The 20594-nt window shown below is 43.7% G+C and overlaps 1 protein-coding gene across 3 annotated transcripts in view; it reads left to right on the top strand.

Moving 5' to 3' along the window:
- Nucleotides 1-20594, top strand: part of ADAMTS17 (ADAM metallopeptidase with thrombospondin type 1 motif 17) — a 404698-nt gene that overhangs the window by 91755 nt on the left and 292349 nt on the right. For all 3 annotated transcript variants that reach the window (XM_019983858.2, XM_070775014.1, XM_070775015.1), the window contains exon 7: nt 7653-7696. In XM_019983858.2, coding sequence (XP_019839417.2) covers nt 7653-7696 — 44 coding nt within the window. The remainder of the gene's footprint in view (nt 1-7652; nt 7697-20594) is intronic.

The following is a 20594-nucleotide window of genomic DNA, read 5'->3' on the forward strand; positions in this document are numbered from 1 at the left end:
GTCTGAACCTTGAATTCCTCATCTGTAAGATGGGGATAAATGATAGCTCTGCCTCTGAGATGTGAGGATTAAATGACCATGGGAAGCACTTTCATAGTGCCCCAAAGTAAGGACAAAAGTATTAGCTATTATTATTGTTATTGCTGTTATGAATATAAAACTACTGAATTCTAGTTACCCAAGACTCTTAAAACTCAAGAAAATTTGTTTACTACCTCTTCCCAACACCAAATATAAAGCTCACTGGAAAGAGCTCACCTGTATATGAGGCTGCTTCCTAACTGGAGGGAGTGGATGCCCCCAGTTTTCCTGTTCAGGGAAGTCCATGCTCCCAGTGGCTCAGCGGTTAAAAATCGACCTGCAGTGTAGGAGATGTAGGAGACGTGGATTCGATCCTGGGTCAGGAAGATCCTCTGGAGGAGGGCATGGCAACCCACTCCAGTAATTCTTGCCTGGAGAATCCCATGGACAGAGGAGTCTGGCGGGCTGCAGTCCACGGGGTCATAAAGAGTAGGACACGACTAAAGCAACTGAGCCCAGCGCAAGGCAGCTTCAAGAAGTCCATGTAGGTGAATGTGTGTGCTGTGCACAGCCCCATCTATGGGCACTCTCAGGACACAGCAGCAGGCACAGAGGCCCATGGGATTCACAGAGAGGCTCCATTTGAAGCCAGGAGCTGAACTTCACGTCTGCAGAGCTGGATGTACTCTTCCTGGTTGAGAGGGAAGCTAGGGACCCTGCTGGACAGTAGTAATCAATGGCATCTCTCTGTGTAGACGGCAGCAACGTTATTTTAGTTTTCTAGGGCGGCAGTAACCAACTACCACAAAATGTGTGGCTTCAAAAAACCAGAAATGTATTTTCTCACAGTTCTGGAGGCCAGGAGTCTGAAGTCAAGGTGTGGGCAGGGCCTTGCTCTCTCTGAAGCCAGGAGGCAGGATCCCTCCTCCTCCCTAACTTGCGGAGGCGGCTGCAGTCCTGGGCATCCCCAGTCTTGTGGGTGCATCTCTCTAGTCTCTCCCCCATCGTCCCGTGGTGTTCTCCCTGTGTCCACGTTTCCCTCTTCTGTAAGGACACCAGTCACTGGACTGGGGCCCAGCCTAATGCAGTGTGGCCTCATCTTAACTTGATTACAGCTGCAGTGACTCTCTTTCCGAATAAGATCACATTCCCTGGGACCGGGGGTTAGGAATTAAACATGTCTTTTTGGGGACACAATTCAACTCACTGTAGGTATAGATGTGGCTATTTAATTTTTTCCTGTCTCAAATCTCTCTTAGAAAAACTGATTTTCCTTGATTGTTTTACCTCAGTAATATAAATAAAATGTATTATGAGTTCACACCAAAATCCCCTTTTAGAAAATATGTAGAAATGATTCATGATAATTTAACCCATTAGATTAAAATACAATGTTTCACTTTTTGAATGAATGTATCAACCTTGGTTTTAAGATTTTGTTTTTTAAGAAACTACTTTCAAAATTATATGCTTTCTTTTTTCTTTGAGTTCAGAGAAAGGGAACAGTTTACCGTATCTTTAGCATGAAGACAGCCTACTCCTCTAAGAGGAGTTAAATCTGGTTTAAGACGTTGGGTTTGAGCCCAGAAAGGCTCTCGGTTTGCATCTCTTGGGCCATGTACAAGCCCCTGGCTTGATGATGTCCTGAAGGTAGCCAGATGTGTTCTGTGATCTCAGCCTCAGGCACCAGGTACCAGGTATGATAGCTCAGTAGCCTTCTCCTCAAAAAACCTAGAACATGCACATTGCCACCACCAGACACCAAAGAGATACCTAATCACACTTGTAGATGATTCATCGGTTGTGAACCCTAAAGGGTTAAAATGTGATCTGCAGCACACTGATCCCTTATGAGAACACTTGCTGCTTCTACAGGATGTGATTAAATGTATAATGGGACATTTGGGAAGTCTATTCAGTAATTCCAATTGCCTTCATGTGGCTGGTGGTCTACTAGGCACCAAAGATAAGGGGTGAGCCTGACCTTGTACTTGCTTTAAGCTACGTTTGCCCACCCCTGTCAGTGATGGGAACCCCTGGATGCCATCTCTTCAGCAGCTCTGGCCCCCACACTCACTAATCAGAGGCTTCCATGCTCTTTCAAATGGTTTTTGGAGCCTCTGGGGCACTCAGTAAAGCACTGAAGATTGTACTGAGCATATGGCTGCAGGCTTTGAGAGTGGGTTTGATTTGGGGAGCAGGCATGGTTCCTTGGGAACCTTGTCTATATGTGACTATAAATTAATGTGATTGATTTTCCAAATGATAATTCAATGAGTAGTACAAACTTTTCCTAGAAAGGAGCTCTATGTAATATCGCCTTTAGAATATGCAGCTAAACTTCCAGGTTTATTACTTTGAAAGTGGTTTCTATAAATACTATATGAAATGTATAAATTCTGGTGTTTTGTTGAGAATAACCCAGGGGGATTTCCTCTATATTGGTTATTCACCTTCCTGCTATTTCCTTTCTTGTCTGGGGGAGAAAATACTTGCAAGGGGTTTAGGTTTGGGAACAAATAGCCTTTTTATCAGAGGCAATAGATGTTACCAAAGTTAGTGTTGACAAAGCTACTGGATTAGCCTTTTTACAAAACACCACGAGAGAGACTGCATGCACCCTCAGCCTTAGAATGCTTCCCATTCAGCTTTCTCCTTTCTCTTTTTCCTGTGTCCCAACAGCTTATTTACCATACCGGAAATATTTTGCATAAAAATGTTCCTCTTTACACCTCATACACATTAGGATGCCTATTATTAAAACAAAACACCAGACCACAGAACAAGTGTTGGCGAGGATGTAGAAGCATTGGAACCCTTGTGTCCTGTTGGTGGGAATGTAAAATGGTGCAGCCATTGTGAAAAACGGTATGGCAGTTCCTCAAAAAATTAAAACTAGAGCTACCATATGGTCCAACAAGTCCACTTCTAAAAGCGTTGGAAGCATTGAAAGCAGAGTTTCAAAGAAGTATTCAAACACCTCTATTCGTAGCAACATTACTAATGGTAAGTAATGTGGGAGCAGCCCAAGTGTCCATCAATGGAGAAATGGGTAAACAAAACGTGGGGTCTGGTGTTTGTTGCTGTTTGTATTCCAACAAATGGAATAGTATTCCGCCTTAAGAAGGAAGGAAATTCTAACACTGGTTACCATGAACCTGGAGGATATTTTGCTGAGTGAAATAAGCCAGTCATAAGAGGACAAATCCTTTGTGATCCCACTCGTATGACACACCTAGAAAAGTTAAATTCATTTAGACAGAAATGGTTAGTGGCCAGGAGCTGCGGGGAGAATGGAATAGGAAGGTGTTTAATGCATATAGAATTTCACTCTTCCAAGAGTTCTGGAGATGTTGCAGGACAATGTGAATATACCTGCAGTTCAGACACTGCAGAACTGTATACTTAAAAATGGGTAAGATGGTAAGTTTTACTGTCGTAGAACTTATTTTACGACAGTAAAAATCTTTTAAAATGTTCTTTTCTAACTAAGCACATTGGAGGGGGTGGTCCTGATTGTAGACGGGTTGTGGGTGCCGGTGAGGAGGATGTCTGGTGGCCTGGGAAGGCAAGGTGTCTTCAGCGGCAGGTAGAGACACAGAGGCCTCGGCCCTGCCGGCGTTGCCTATCTCCTTTTCGAGCAATCTTGGTCCCTCTCGCTTCCGTGGGGCACCGGACTAAACCAATGGTGCTGTCCGTCTCCTGGGTCCTCAGAGACGTTACACTGAAGCCCTCCTACAAGGACAGGGCAGCGGCCACGGAGCCAGGGCTGGAAGCCCATGGGACTGAGACGCACCATTTAGAAATCAGAGGCTGTGAGCTGTGGTTCCCTGGGCTGGAATACTGATGGGCTGACATCTTCACAGGGAAGTCGGGTGCGAGGCAGCTGCCGCTGTGGACCAGCGGCCCTTCCCCCTGGAGTAATCTGCACGAGGGTCTAACTGGAGGCCGTGCGTATTCAGGGGCCGTATTCAGGGGCCAGCATCCTCCAGTCCTGGGGCTGGCTGGTGTGGTTTCTTCGCCTTTTGTTTTCCATCTGGGCTGTGGCTGAGCCCGACAGCGTATCCTCCTGGGCGCCCACCAGCTGTACAGACGGCCAGCCGCTGAGAAGGGAGCATGACATGTCAAGCAGAAGCTGCTGAGACAGGAGTGGTGGGCACTGTATCTCCAGCAGCTGCAGCCCTGTGGGGCCAGCAGGGACCTCTCAGTAGATTGAGCCTGGGGACCAGGCGGAACATGCACAGACTGGGCCTCAGGGAGCTTCACACCTGTCGTGGCCTCACCTTTGGCTCCACATCTTCTCCAGAAAGCCAGGAGTTTTACCCCCGAGACCCAGGTCTGTGCTCCTGGAAAATAGCTGTAGGGACATGCATGGCCAGTCGAGAGTGTGACCAATGGGATGTGTCCAGCTGTCCCTCCACTTTTTCTTCCCATGTGACTCCACCCAGTCCCTACCCAGCCCCAGGGATGGTCTTCTCTCAGCCTTTGGTCTTGCTTATGGGACAGATTGGTGGGTACCTGTGGCGTTACATTTTTAAACACTGGGGAGAGATGAGGCCACCAGCGAGCTGATAAGGCACGTTGAAAGTGGCCTGGAAATGTACACCAGTCATTTAGTAAAGGAGTCAGTATTTATTAAACCCCAACTGTATGCCAGGCAATAGGTGATATACAGAATTAGCTATGTAACTTGTGCCTAGTGCAGAATGAAAGCATGGGATCCCATGTTAAAAAATTGTTAAGAATTTCAAGACATTGAGCAGAGCGTTAAAGCAGGTTGGGGGATGGGAGGCTTCTGGGTGAGGGGCCTGTGTGATGGTACAGCTCACACATCCGTGGAGTCCGCTCTGGCCTGTAGATCCATGTAGCCTTTTCTTGAGGTAGAAACAGTGGAATGTGAATGTGAGCAGACGTAAAGGCTGCAGAGCTGCACTGCGACCCTCCCTTTTTTATTTTTTCTTTTCCATTTCTCTGTTGACTCCTGCAGCCCGTATTTGTGGGTCTGGCATGTAGGAGCCAGAGAACCTAGAGATGAAGCTGCCCCTGCAGGCGGATGGCTTTACTTTCCTTTTCTGAGAAAGGACCTTGAACAGGAAGGGGAGAAAAGATTTAGGTTTTGGTGACCCTTTCAAAGCAGGCCTCTAATTGAACTTGGCCCCCTGTGAACCCACCTCCTCGGGAGAAGCAGCGGGGGATGCTGCAGGGTCCATCGCTTGGGACCACCCGTTTCCCTACAGGGAAGCCGGGATGAGAGGGCACACCGTGCCCTTTAAGCGTCTTCACCCAAGCTGGCCGCAGAGCCAGACAGGAGGAGGTGCGGCCGGTTCCCTCAGCAGCCCCGTCAGCCTGTTTAGTTCTCTCCTATGAGACTAATGCCCACACAGGCTTTCTCCCCTTGCCCAAGTGAGGCAATGCGATGACACTTTCAGTTGCTTGCTCTGGGAAACCCTGGAGCGAGGTCTCAGGCCAGTCTGGTGTGTGTGTGTGTGTGTGTGTGTGTGTGTAGTTTTGGAGGGGGTTGTAAAAAGCATGGGGGTCTTCAAGGCTTCCTTTTATCCTTTGTTAAAAACTGTTTTAAAATTGATTACCAAAATACATGTTTATTGTGAAAGATTGGAAGTGCAGTCAGCAGCACTCAGGTGGGTTGCCGAAGGCACTGCCCAGTTCCCTCCTGCTGTCTTTGCCCAGCTTCAGGGCCGCCCCTCCAAGCTGCCATACCCCACTGGCTGCCGCTTCCTCTGGGCTCACAGGATGTCTGGGGTGCCTGGCAGGCCTGAGGCAGTGGCCTCAACCAGGGTATTCTGTACCTCAGAACCCCACGTGGAATCTTCATGCCTACAGATCTGGACTCTGCGGTCTAGTGGGTAGGTAGAATAGCCAGCCTGAAGCAGAGCTGGTGCTGGGAACACGCAGGTTTTGCTCCATCCGTGTGGGCAGCCACGTATTGCTGAGAGGTGTTAGGCATGGGTTACATTGTTCCATTCTATGCTCAGTCATTCAGTTGTGTCTGACTGTGACCCCATGGACTATAGCCAGACTCCTCTGTCCATGGGATTCTCCTGGCAAGAATACCGGAGCGGGTTGCCATTTCCTCCTCCGGGGGATCTTCCCAATGCAGGGACTGAAGCTGTGTCTCTTGAATCTCCTGCACTGACAGGTGGCTTCTTCACCACTGCACCGCCTGGGAAGCCCAGGTTACATCATGGAGACAAATAGAACAGAACGTGCTGTGGGTTGGAGGGAGAGAAAAGGAAAGCTGATGGCATTACACTGCCTTCTTGCCATTGTCCCCAGTGTGAGTGGGAGATCCCTTCCACGAGAATAGATTTTTTTGGTAGACGGTGGGAGAGGAACTGGGGACATTGAATGCGGAAGTGGGGTGGGCTGTCCGAAAGGGAAGGCGGTGCACGGCCCGTGCAGGACTGCTGCTTGCGTTCTCAGCATTGCTTAGTGCCCACGTCGTCAGGCTGGCCCTGTTTGTCTGCCCAGAGAATTTTTTTTAAAGTCGAATGAAAAGAGGTGCCTTACAACGTGTTTCAGCCTGAAGCTTCACTGGAGTGGATGAGGGGGTGATTTCTCCCAGCTCCCACAGGTCCCTGTGGGTGGATGAGTGTGGGGTCAGGCACTGCTGTTCTCGCCAAGTCTTGGGCAAGATACCGCCTCAGACAGTGCTCTGGTTAGCTTCCACCTGTGGGCATTTATGGGCAGAAAGAAGGGTCCAGACGGAGCCCCTGGTGCCTGCAGAACCAGGGCTACACCAGATTTCGAGCATCTTTGCTTTTCATTTGTCCACAGCCACGCACCTGGGAGATCCTAGGGAGCTCTAAAGAACATAACTTTTTGTTTGTTTGTTTGTGCCACATAGCATGTGGGATCTTAGTTCCCTGACCAGGGATTGAACCCCAGTCCCCGGCGTGGGGAGTGTGGAGTCTTAGCCACTGGACCCCCAGTGTGTTAGCCGCTCAGTCGTGTCCAACTCATTGCAACCTCATGAACTATAGCCCGCCAGGCTCCTCTGTCTGTGGGATTCTCCAGGCAAGGATACTGGAGTGGGTTGCCATTCCCTTCTCTAGGGGATCTTCCTAACCCAGGGATTGAACCTGGTTCTCCTGCATTGCAGGCATATTCTTTACCATCTGAACCACCTGGGAAGTCCCAAAATATAACTTTTAGAAATGACTTTTTTGTTGTGTTCTCATGTAAGTGATGTATGGTCATTCAAGCATATAAAACTAATTCCTGCACAAGCAGAGTAACTTTGGAAGTCACTGTAGTGTGATGATACTGACAAATAATTGTCTCTGATAGATGATTTGGTAAGCATCTTCTGCAACTTCCATCATTGGATGGAGTCATTCCAGCAACTAAGTGTTATGTGTGGAATAGTTTAGTAATGAAAAGAGGGTCTTATGTGGGGTTTACTGGGCCTATCAGCTGGAAATGTGGCTAATCTTGGCAAAAAAAAAAAAAAAAAAACACTGCTAGTTATTATTTTTCATTATAATTCATGACAAATAAAGTAATAACTTTGTTATCAGCAAGACAAGTAATCAAAATTAATTGACATGTTTTCTTCTCCCATTCTTGGAGGTACTGCACACCTTACTATGTCTTTTTAAAAATTTTTTTAGGACAGATTTCTGCGTACACAAAGATGAGCCTTGTGACACCGTTGGTAAGTTTAGAGTTAAAATAATAACTCTATACTCTCTGATAATGTGGACACTTGATAAGCCTTCCAGTCTGAAAGCGCCATCCTTAGAGAAGCTGTGCCTTTTCTGTTACCTCTTTTTTTGGTAAATTTGGTCTTTGATTTTATTTTACTTTTCTTCTTTCCTAAAAAGTTTTGCAATTTCTTATGGCAGAAGTCATCTAGACAGGGTTAATACGGAAGAAATGAAAAGTGCAGTCCAGGGGAGGAGCCTCCAGGCTGCCCCGAGGTGACTAGTTGGGTTGCACTTGGCTGAGCCTGTTGGTCACCAGTAAGGAGGGGGACCTCACTGAATTACACGATTGTCACGAGACAGAAGCTTCACCAAGTGTCTTCAGAGATGAGATGTGACTGCGGGGTTGTGGGACTGGTGTGTTCCCCCAGCCTTGGCCCCAGGCCCATCGCTTTCTGGTCGAACGGTAGCGATGCTGACCCGTAACACAGGAAAACACGGTTTCCCTCACCCCCGCCCTTCGGCCTGTACCACCTTCCCCACGTTCCCCTACACTGCTGTTTTCTTTCTCTCCTGTCCCCAGTTATGTCTGGCTTGCTCTAGACCCCTCATAGATTTCAAATTGGAACCGGTCTTTGGGTGCAGGAATAGAGTATTTGGTTTAGGGGAAATACCAAGAGGTTGCCAGTTTTGTCTGCTGTAGCACAAACTTCTGTTCACTAGGAGGTTGAAATATTGCACCATCAGAAGCACAGTTTGGAACTGAAATTATAGGAAAAGTGAAGGAAAATGGTTTAGAATTGACTATATCTATTATTGTGAAATTCAGATATTACACAGAGAAGGCAATGGCACCCCACTCAAGTACTCTTGCCTGGAAAATCCCATGGATGGAGGAGCCTGGTGGGCTGCAGTCCATGGGGTTGCGAAGAGTCGAACACGAGTGAGCAACTTCACTTTCACTTTTCACTTTCATGCATTGGAGAAGGAAATGGCAACCCACTCCCTCGTTCTTGCCTGGAGAATCCCAGGGACGGGGGAACCTGGTGGGCTGCCATCTATGGGGTCACACCGAGTCGGACACGACTGATGCGACTTAGCAGCAGCAGCAGCAGCAGATGTTACAAACCTGTGCTTCCCGTTGTGTCCTGGCAGCAGGTAATCCCGAGCCTTTGCTCTGGCTCTGCCACATATGAGCTGGGTGACCTTCAGTGAAGTGAAGTCACTCAGTCGTGTCCTACTCTTTGCGACCGCATGAATTATAGCCTGCCAGGCTCCTCTGTCCATGGGATATTCCAGGCAAGAATACTGGAGTGGGTTGCCATTTCCTTTTTCAGGGGATCTTCCCAACCCAGGAATCGAACCCAGGTCTCCCGCATTGCAGGCCGATTCTTTACCGGCTGAGCCACAAGGGAAGCTCTTAGTAAATCTCCATAATCCATAAAATGGTCACTTTGGACAAGGTCTTTCCAAATCTTGTAGAATGGTAGCTAGCATTTATGTCGCATTTCAGAATTTAAAAATGATTTTTTTATACTATACTTTATCAATCCTCTAAAGTCTGAGAACTAAGTGTTAAAAACCAACTAACCAATCATGCTTTGTTATTTGGGAGCTGTCTCCATAATGGAATTACTAGACAAATGCAACGTATAGTAGGCTTCAGCAGAGGGTTAGCTGATGCCCGTCTGAGTCTGATTCACACTGTAGAGGACTGAGGACTGGGGTATGTCCATCTCTGGCAGTCCCCTGCCAGGACTGCCAAAGCATAAGCTACCTGGAGGACTGTCTGCTCTGTCCCAGTGTTCACAGGTCAGCTCTGACAGCTTTAACCCATGTGTTGTGTCCTTTAGCAGGGCTAGAGAGGCTGGGTCACCACTGTTAACTGAATGAAAGAATAAAATTGAATGCAAATGAATGGATGCCAATATTTTTGAGTGGTGTGCATCTGATGAAATGGTTTTCTTTCATGTAATTTAGAGCCAGCTTTAATTTTTTTGAATATATCTCTTTCATATCTGCACCGCAGCTAGCTCTCTCATGTGTCCTTCCCTCATCTAAACCACATCCCCGTGTGACCTATATTCATCTGCTAGGCAGTTATAGCAAAATATCACGACTGGGGGGCTTAAACACAGACAGTTATTGCCTCACAGTTTTGGAGGCTGGACGTTCAGAATCAGAACATCCACAGGCTTGATCTCTCCTGGAGCCTCCCTGCTTGGCTTGCAGATGGCCGTCTCCTGCTCGTGTCCTCACCTGCCTTCTTTCTGTGTATACCTGTGCCCCAAACTCCTCTTTTTATAAGGACACCACTTATATTCGATCACAGCCCCACTCTGATGACCTTATTTAAGCTTAATTACCTCTTCAAAGTCCCCGTCCCCAAATATCTCCACGCTGAGGGTTGTGGCTTCAACTTACAGTTTTGGGGAGGACATAGTGCAATCCATAATGTTACTCATTGACACTTAACCACATACTGTCAGTTTCTTTAAAAACAGTCACAAAACCCACATGGTGTTTGTTAGTATACATTTATCCTAATATGTCACAATTTACTTGTATCAAGTTAGCCAGTAAGAATAATGGGTGCATTTGATGAAAATAATAATTTGAACACTGGGCTTATGGAAGTCTTACAGCAGTCTCATCCAGTTTACTTCTATACTTTTTTACCTTCATATTTTGAAATGATTATAGAAGTTCTTTAAGCTGTCAAAATAGTACGGAAAAGTCTCTTATCAATCATTCGGCTTCTTGTAGTGACATCTTGCACAACTAGTGGATTTCCAAAACCAGGAAACTGATTGGCAGGATGCAGTGAACTAGACTACAGTCTTGTTCAGGTTTCACTGATTTTTGCATTCATTCATTTTAGGGTTTGTTTTTACCTGTTGTTCCATGACATTTTATCATGTGTAAATTCGTCCATCCACTTCAACAATCAAGAGCAAAACTGGTTCGTCCCTTCCAAGCAGTTCCCTTAGGCTGGCCCTGAATCACCCTTTCCTTCCCTGTCTTTCCCTAATCCTGGCTACTACTTATCCATAATCTGTCACTATGATTTTGTCATTCCAGCATCCCACAGAGTGGAAAAATAATCTGAATCACATAGATATGCGGTTGCCAATGCCAGGAGATTTTGAGCAGCTGCCTCAAATCTCAGAATCCAGCTGTAGTAGGAGGGGCTGTCCTGAGTCCTTTAGAAAATGAAATAGTCTGGTACCTTGAGAAACTGGGGAAGCTTGGTGTTTATCACATTTTATATTTGGTATGTAGTAGTGTTGTTTTTTTTTTTTTTTTTTTTTTTGCCTTGTTGTTTTATTTAGGATATAACTTACAGGAAGTAAAGAGTACAAATCTTGATGGATTTAAAACATTGATGCCTATACTTGTTTTCTATCTTATTTATTGAAATAATTTTAAAGGAGTGTTTTGAGTTCAGTCTTAATCTATTTTTTAAAATTGTGGTAAAATATATATATAACATGAAATTTACCATCCTCACCATTTTTTAGTGGGTAGTTCAGTGGCATTAAGTGCATTGTTGTGTAATCATATCCCTGTACTCTCAGAGCAATACTCGTAATAAGACATGGAATGTTCTCAGCCCCCAGAAGGTTCCCTCATGCTTCCTTCAAGTCCTCCAGAGGTGTGCCTCCAAAGGTAACCTACTATTATACATGTTTAAATCCCTGTTTTTTAACAGTAATTTTAAAATAGTTTAAACTTCGAAGTTAAATTTGAATGATTCATTTGAAGAATCTCTGAGGTACTGAGTGGAGTTCGGGGTTCTATGAATAGTACCTCCCTCTACACTGCTCAGTCTGCATTAGCTCAGCTCCCCAGACAGGATTTCTGACTGTGGAGACAAACAGAAGGGCGTCTGTCAGAAGTGGGACTGACCCAGGCTAGAGGACCAGCTTGGAACACAGCTAGCACCTGAGGGGGCCCCGCAGGGTGAGGCCTGCGCAGAGGTCGGTGGCCGGGCTGTGGGGAATGGCCCCCTCAGCCACCTTGTCCCCGCTTCTGAGGCCTGCCCTCGATCACGTGACTGCCTCTCTCTACCCTGATCTGAGTGGGGGCAAGGGGGCTCTGGCCCTTCGGGGAGACACAGGGGAGACCCAGGCACGTCCACCATGCGTGTGTGTACTGGGGGTCTGCCGAGAGGGTGCTTAACCAAGGAAGGATGGTGCTGACGGCCAAGGATGACAGTGCCCTCTGCACGTCTGAGCTTTTAGTAAAGACTGAAGCCCGAGACGCCGACGTGTCGTTTGTGCACATTGCAGGGTTCCTACTGACACAGGCGAGGGGGCTTCCCTGACCCCGATTCTAAGGCAGTCCTGACTCCTGCAGGGGTGAGGCCACACCAAGTGGCTCCACATTGGCCAGGAGCTTGGCTGAGCAGACAAGTGGACACAGTTTTAAATAATTGTGCCAGGTAGACCCTCCCACCCTGTTAGGGTACTGTGGGAGGGAAGGGAAGATACGTAAGGGTCCCACTCACCTCCAGCTTGGGGGAAGACACACCCAAGGAGAACTGAAGACAACTCTTGAGGCAGGAGAATCTGGGAAAGCAGGCTTCTTCTCTAACAGAAGCAGCTGCTGCCTCACTGTGGTCCCTATGGGGCATATTTCAGACTTGCCTTTGTGGGGTGTGGCCTTTCCTCTGTTGAGTTGCTTCATCCTCCAGTACCTGCTTGCCTGCCACCAGCCTGATGCTGAGGGCTCCTAGGTGAGAAGAGGGTGCCGGGAAGTGCAGGGCTGTGGGCGCGGGAGATCTCTGAAGGCTGTGCTGATCCTTTGCTCTCCACCTCCCCCACCCCCAGGCCTCTCTGTGGTCCAGGCGTGATCAGCCATGTCTCTCCACAGCCTGGCTGACCAGACGCATCTTTTTTTTTCAATTTATCTACTTTTAATTGGAGGATAATTGCTTTATAATAATGTGTGGGTTTTTGGCATACAACAATATGAAGCAGCCCTAGGTATAAATATGTCCACTCCCTCTTGAACCTCCCTCCCACCTCCCAATCCATCCCACCACTCTAAGTTGTCAAAGAGCACTAGTTTGAGCTGATTTTATCATATAGAAAATTCTGCCTGGCTATCTATTTTTCATATGGTAATACATATGATTCCATGGTACTCTTTCAATTCATCCCACTCTCTCCTTTGCCTACTGTGTCTACAGTTCTGTTCTGTATGTATGCATCTTCATTGCTGCCCTGCAAATAGGTTCATCAGTACGATCTTTCTAGAGTCCAGGTATATGCATTAATATACGACATTTGGTTTTCTCTTTCGGACTCATTTCATTCTGAATCATAGGCTCAAGGTTTATCCAATTCTCTAGAACTGACTCAAATGTGTTCCTTTTGATAGCTGGGTAATATTCCATTTTGCATATGTACCAAAACTTCTTTATCCGTTCATCTGTCAATGGACAGATAGGTTGCTTTCATGTCCTACCTATTGTAAATACTGCTACAGTGAGCACTGGGGTACATGTGTCTTTTTCAGTTATGATTTTCTCAGGGTATATGCCCAGTAGTGGGATTGTTGGGTCATATGATAGTTTAATTCCTAGATTTTTAAGGACTCTCCATACTGCTCTCCATAGTGGCTGTATCAATTTATATTCCCACCAGCAGTGCAAGAAGATTTTCTCCACACCCTCCCAGCATTTATTGTTTGTAGACTTTTTGATGATGGCCATTCTGACTGGTGTGAGGTTACATCTCATTGTAGTTTGGATTTGCATTTCTCTAATAACGAGTGACGTTGAGCATCTTTTCATGTGTTTATTAGTCATTTGTATGTATTCTTTGGAGAAATGTCTGTTTAGGTCTTTGGCCCGCTTTTTGATTGGGCTGTTTATATTTCTGGTATTGAGTTGCATGAGCTGCTTGTGTATTTTGTAAATTAATCCTTTGTCAGTTATTTCATTTGCTATTATTTTCCACTATTCTGAGGGTTGTCTTTGCACCTTGTTTATAGTTTCCTTTAAAAATTTTCCACAGTTTATTGTGATACACACAGGCAAAGGCTTTGGCGTAGTCGATGAAGCAGAAGTAGATGTTTTTCTGAAATTCTCTTGATTTTTCTATAATCCAGCAGATGTTGGCAATTTGATCTCTGGTTCCTCTGCCTTTTCTAAATTCAGCTTGCACATCTGGAAGTTCTTGGTTCATGTACTGTTGAAGCCTAGATTGGAGAATTTTGAGCATTACTTTGCTAGTGTGTGAGATGAGTACAATTGTGTGGTAGTTCGAACATTCTTTGGCATTGCCTTTATTTGGGATTAGAATGAAAACTGATCTTTTCCAGTCCTGTGGCCATTGCTGAGTTTTCCAAATCTGCTGGCCTATTGAGTGCAGCACTTTTCACAGCATCATCTTTTAGGATTTGAATTAGCTAAGCTGGAATTTCATCACCTCCACTAGCTTTGTTCGTAGTGGTGTTTCCTTAGGTCCACTTGACTCCAGGATGTCTGGCTCTGGGTAAGTGATCACACCATCATGGTTATCCGGGTCATGAAGACTTTTTTTTATAGTTCTGTGTATTCTTGCCACTTCTTAATATCTTCTGCTTCTGTTAGGTCCATACCATTTTTATCCCTTATTGTGTCCATCTTTGCATGAAATATTCCCTTGGTATCTCTAATTTTCTTGACGAGATCTCTAGTTTTTCCCATTCTATTGTTTTCCTCTATTTCTTTGCATTGATCACCTAGGAAGGCTTTCTCATCTTTCCTTGCTATTCTTCGGAACTCTGTATTCAGATGGGTATATCTTTCCTTTTTTCCTTTGCTTTTCACTTCTCTCCTCTTCTCAGCTATTTGTAAGGCCTCCTCAGACAACCATCTTGCCCTTTTGCATTTCTACCTCTTAGGGATGGTTTTGATCACTACCTCCTGTACAATGTTACAAACCTCTGTCCATAGTTCTTTAGGCACTCTATTGATCACATGTAATCCCTTGAATCTATTTGTTACTTCCACTGTATAATCATAAGGGATTTGATTTAGGTCGTACCTGAATGGTCTAGTGATTTTCCCTACTTTCTTCAATTTAAGTCTGAATTTTTGCAATAAGGAGTTCATAATCTGAGCCACAGTCAGCTCCTTCATAATCTGAGCCACAGTCAGCTTCTGGTCTTATATTTTCTGACTGTATAGAGCTTATCCATCTTCAGCTGCAAATAATAGAATCAATCTGATTTTGGTATTGACCAACTGGTGGTGTCCATGTATAGACTTGTACCTTGTGTTGTTGGAAGAAGGTAATGGGAATACCAGACCACCTTACCTGCCTTCTGAGAAATCTGTATGCAGGTCAAGAAGCAGGAGATAGATCTGGACATGAAACAATGGACTGGTTCCAAATTGGGAAAAGAGTATGTCAAGGCTGTATATTGTCACCTTTTGCTTAGAATTCCAAATTCCATGGACTGTATAGTCTAATGGGTCACAAAGAGTCAGACACAATTGAGTGACTTTCAGTTTGGACTTCCCTGATAGCTCAGTTGGTAAAGAATCCACCTGCAATGCAGAAGACCCTGGCTTGATTCCTGAGTCAAGAAGATCTGCTGGAGAAGGGATAGGCTACCCACTCCAGTATTCTTGGGCTTTTCTGTGGCTCAACTGATAAAGAATCTGCCTGCAGTGTGGGAGACCTGGGTTTGATCCCTGTGTTGGGAAGATCCCCTGGAGAAGGAAAAGGCTGCCCACTCCAGTATTCTGGCCTGGAGAATTCCATGGACTGTATTCCATGGGGTTGCAGAGTTGGACAGCTTCACTCACTTTGCTTATTTAACTTATATACAGAGTACATCATACAAAGTGCCAGGTTGGATGAAGCACAAACTGGAATCAAGATTGCAATGAGAAGTATCAATAACCTCAGATGTGCAAATGATACCACCCTTATGGCTGAAAGGGAATAGGAACTAAAGAGCCTCTTGATGAAAGTTAAAGAGGAGAATGAAAAAGTTGGCTTAAAACTCAGCATTCAAAAAACAAAGATCATAGCATCCAGTCCCATCACTTCATGATAAATAGATGAGAAAACAATGGAAACAGTGACAGACTTTCTTTTCTTGGGCTCCAAAATCACTGCAGATGGTGACTGCAGTCATGAAATTAACAGAAGCTTGCTCCTTGGAAGAAAAGCTATGACCAACCTAGACAGCATATTAAAAAGCAGAGATATTACTTTGCTGTCAAAGGTCCATCTAGTCAAAGCTATGGTTTTTCCAATAGTCATGTATGGTTGTGAGAGTTGGCCCATAAAGAAGGCTGAGTGTCAAAGAATTGATGTTTTTGAACTGTGGTGCTGGAGAAGATTCTTGAGAGTCCCTTGGACTGCAAGGAGATCCAACTAGTCTATCCTACAGAAAATCAGTCCTGAATACTCATTGAAAGGACTAATGCTGAAGCTGAGACTCCAATACTTTGCCCATCTGAAGTGAAGAATTGACTCACTGGAAAAAACGCTGATGCTGGGAAAGATTGAAGGTGGGAGGAGAATGGGACAACAGAGGTTGAATGGCATCACCGACTCAATGGACATGAGTTTGAGTAAACTTCGGGAGTTGGTGATGAACAGGGAAGCCTGGCTTGGGGTCAAAGAGTCAGGCATGACTGAGTGACTGAACTGAACTGATAGTTTCCTTTGCTATGTAAAACTTTTAAGTTTAATTAGGTCCCACTTGTTATTTTGTTTTTATTATTTTATCTGTACCCTGATGGCGGGTCACAGGATCTTGCTGTGATTTATGTCAAATAGTGTCCTGCATATGTTTTCCTCTAAGATTTTGATGGTCTCTGGTCTTCCATTTAGGTTTTTAGTCCTTTTTTAGTTTATCTGTGTGTATGGTATTAGAAAGTGTTCTAATTGCATTCTTTTACACACAGCTGTCCTGTTTTCGTAGCACCACTTATTGAAGACTGTCTTTTCTTCATTGTGTATCTTGCCTCCTCTGTCAAAGATGAGGTGCCCACAGGTGCACGGGTATATCTCTGGCCTTTCTATCTTGTTCCATTGGTCTATATTTCTGTTTTTGTACCAGTACCAGACTGTCTTGTTGACTGTAGCTTTGTAGTATAGTATAAAATCAGGAAGGTTGATTTTTCCAACTCTGTTCTTTTTTCTCAAGATTGTTTGCATATTGGGGGTCTTTTGTGTTTTCATAAAAATTGTGAATTTTCTTTTTGTTCTAGTGCTGTGAAAAATGCCATTGGTAATTTGATAGGGATTGCTTAGAATATGTAGTTTTCTTTGAGTAGTATGGTCATTTTCACAATATTGTTTCTTCCAGTCCAAGAACATGGTATATCTCTCCATCTGTTTGTGTCAGCTTTGATTTCTTTCATCAGTGTCTTTTAGTTTTCTGTATACAGCACTTTTATCTCCCTAGGTAATTTTATTCATAGATTTTTTTTTTCTTTTTGTTGCAGTGGTATATGGGATTGATTCCTTAATTTTCTTTCTGAGTTTTCATTGTTAATGTATCGGAATGCAAGTGGTTTCTGTGTATTGATTTTGTATCCTGTTACTTTACTAAATTCACTGATTGCCTGTGTGTCTGCTTAGTCACCCAGTCGTATCCAAGTCCTTGCTATCCCATGAACTGTAGCCCACCATGCCCATTTGTCCATGGAATTCTCCAGGCAAGGATATTGGAGTGGATAGCAGTTCTCTTTTCCAGAGGATCCTTTCCTCATAGGACTAGGAACAAAAAAAGAATATTGCTTCTTGCTATTTTTATTCAACATTGCTGTGGAGGTTCTATCCATGGCAATTCACTGATTATCTCCAATAATTTTCTGATAGTATCCTTAGGGTTTTCTTTGTATAGCATCATATTATCTGCAAACGGTGAGAGTTTTACTTCTTCTTTTACAGTCTGGATTCCTTTTATTTCTTTTCCTTCTCTGATTGCCATGACTAGGACTTCCAAAACTATGTTGAATTATAGTGATGAGAGTGGGCAATTTTGTCTTTTTCCTGATCTTAGAGGAAGTACTTTCAGTTTTTCACCACTGAGAATAATGTTTGTTATGAGTGTATTAAATATGGCCTTTATTATATTGTATTTATCTATGCCCATTCTGAAGAATTTTTATCATACATGGGTGCTGAATTTTGTCAAAAGCTTTTTCTGTATCTATTGTGATTATCATATGACTTTTACATTTAAATATGTTAATACGGTGTATCACATTGATTGATTTGCAGATATTGAAGAATTCTTGCATCTCTTGGACAAACCCAACTTGATCATGATGTATGGTTCTTCCAATGTGTTGTCGGATTCTGTTTGCTAGAATTTTATTGAGGATTTTTCCATCTATATTCATCAGTGATATTGACCTGTAATTTTCTTTTTTTGTGATGTCTTTATCTGGTTTTGGTATCAGGGTGATGGTGACCTCATAGAATAAGTTTGAAACTGTTCCTTCCCCTTCATTTTTTGGGAAGAGTTTGAGAAGGATAGGCATTAGCTTGTCTCTAAACATTTGATAGAATTCACCTTGAAACTGTCTGCTCCAAGGCTTCTGTTTTTTGGAGATTTTTTATCACAAATTCAATTTCAGTGCTTATGATTGACTTGTTCATAATTTCTATTTCTTCCTGGTTCAGTCTTGGAAGGTTGAAGTTTTCTAAGAATATGTCCATTTCTTCCAGGTTGTCTTTTTATTGGCATATAGTTGCTCATAATGGTCTCTTAGGATTCTTTGTATTTCTGCATTATCTGTTGTAACCTCTCCTTTTTCATTTCTAATTTTGTTGATTTGAGTCTTCTCCCTTTTTTTCTTGATGAGTTTGGCTAACTGTAACTTTATTTATCTTAAACAACCAGCTTTTAGTTTTATTAATCTTTACTTTTGTCTCCTTCATTTCTTTTCTGTTAATTTCTGTTCTGATCTTTATGATTTCTATCCTCATACTAGCTTTGGGGGTTTTTTGGTTCTTTTTCCTGTTGTTTTAGGGTAAAGTTTGGTTGTGTATTTTATGGTTTTTCTTGTGTCTTGAGATAGGATTGTATTGCTATAAATTTCCCTCTTAGAACTGTTTTTGTTGCATCCCTTAGGTTTTGAGTCATTGTGTTTTCATTGTCATTTGTTTCTAGAAATTAAAAAAATTTTATTTTGTTTTTTGTTTTACTGTGTTTGTTTTAATCAGCTTTAATGCCATAACAAGCAGTTAGTGGGATCTTGCTTCCCCAGCCAGTGATGGGGCCTGAGCCTCTGGGGTGGGAGTGCTGAGTTCAGGGCACTAAATTGCCAGAAAAGTTCTGATCCCAGGGAGTATTAATTAGTGATAACTCCTACAAAGACTCCAGCTGTACCCAAGACCCAGCATCACCAAACTTTCATCAGCACTCAGTATAGGATGCTTGACCCAAACAACAAGCAAGATACACACAAACCTAATCATCTGCAGACAGACTTTCCACAGACACCCCTAAACATACCACCTCACACAGCCCTGCCCACCAGAGGGAAAAAACTCACCTCCTCCGACCAGAATGTAGGCACAAGTCCCTCCCAACATGAAGCCTAAACAAACCACGGGACCAACCTCACTCACCGAGGGCACAGACCAAAAGGAAGAACTACAACTATATAGCCTGGAGAAAGGGGACCTCAGACACAGTAAGTTGGAGTAAAAAAACAGAGAAATATTAGGCAAATGAAGAAACAAGGTAAAAACTCACAAGACCAAATAATCGAGGAAGAAATAGGCAAACTACTTGAAAAAGAATTCAGAGTAATGGTAGTAAAGATTACCTAAAACCTCAAAAGTAGAACAGAGTGCAAGAGTCAGTTAACACACTTAACAAGGAGCTAGAAGAAGTAAAGAATAAACAGAGACAAACAATACAATTACTGAAATTAAAAATACCCTGGAAGGAATCAGTAGCAGAATAACTGAGACAGAAGATGGATACATGACATGGAAGAGAGAACAGTGAAAATAACTGCTAAAGAGCAGAATAAAGGAAAAAGAATTGAGGATAGTCCCAGAGACCTCTGGGATGATATTAAATATATGATGATATTAAATTCAAATTATAGGGGTTCCAGAGAAGAAAAATAAAAGAAAGGATCTGAGAAATTTTTTGAGGAGATTATAGTTGAAAATTTCCCTAACATGGGAAAGGAAATAGTCAGGTCCAAGAAGTGCAGAGAGCCCCACAAAGGATAAACCCAAGGAGAAACACACAAAGACACATACTAATCAAAGTAACAGATTAAACACAAAGAAAGAATATTAAAAGCAGCAAGGGAAAGCAACAAGTAACATACAAAAGAAGCCACATACAATTAACAGCTGATCCTTCAGCAGAAACTCTACAGGCCAGAAGGGAATGGCAGGATATATTTAAAGTACTGAAAGGGAAAAATCTACGCCAAGGATACTCTACCCAACAAGGATATCATTCAAAATTGTTGGAGAAATCAGAAACTTTACAGACAAGACAAAGTTAAGAGCATTTAGCACCACCGAACCAGCTTTACAGCAAATGTTAAAGGGACTTCTATAGGCTGGAAACACAAGAGAAGGAAAAGAACGACAAAAACAAACCAAAAGCAATTAAGAAAATGCCAATAGAAATGTCAATTCAGTTCATTCTGTCATGTCCGACTATTCACAATGCCGTGGACTGCAGCACGCCAGGCTTTCCTGTCTATCACCAACTCTCAGAGCTTGCTCAAACACATATCCATTGAGTCACGATGCCATCCAACCATCTCATCCTCTGTTGTCCCCTTCCCCTCCTGCCTTCAGTCTTTCCCAGCATCAGGGTCTTTTCCAATGAGTCAGTTCTTTGCATCAGGTGGCCAAAGTATTGGAGCTTCAGCTTCAGCATCAGTCCTTCCAATGACTACTCAGGACA

The sequence above is a fragment of the Bos indicus genome, chromosome 21 (genome assembly GCF_029378745.1).
Source record: "Bos indicus isolate NIAB-ARS_2022 breed Sahiwal x Tharparkar chromosome 21, NIAB-ARS_B.indTharparkar_mat_pri_1.0, whole genome shotgun sequence".
Lineage (NCBI taxonomy): Eukaryota > Metazoa > Chordata > Mammalia > Artiodactyla > Bovidae > Bos > Bos indicus.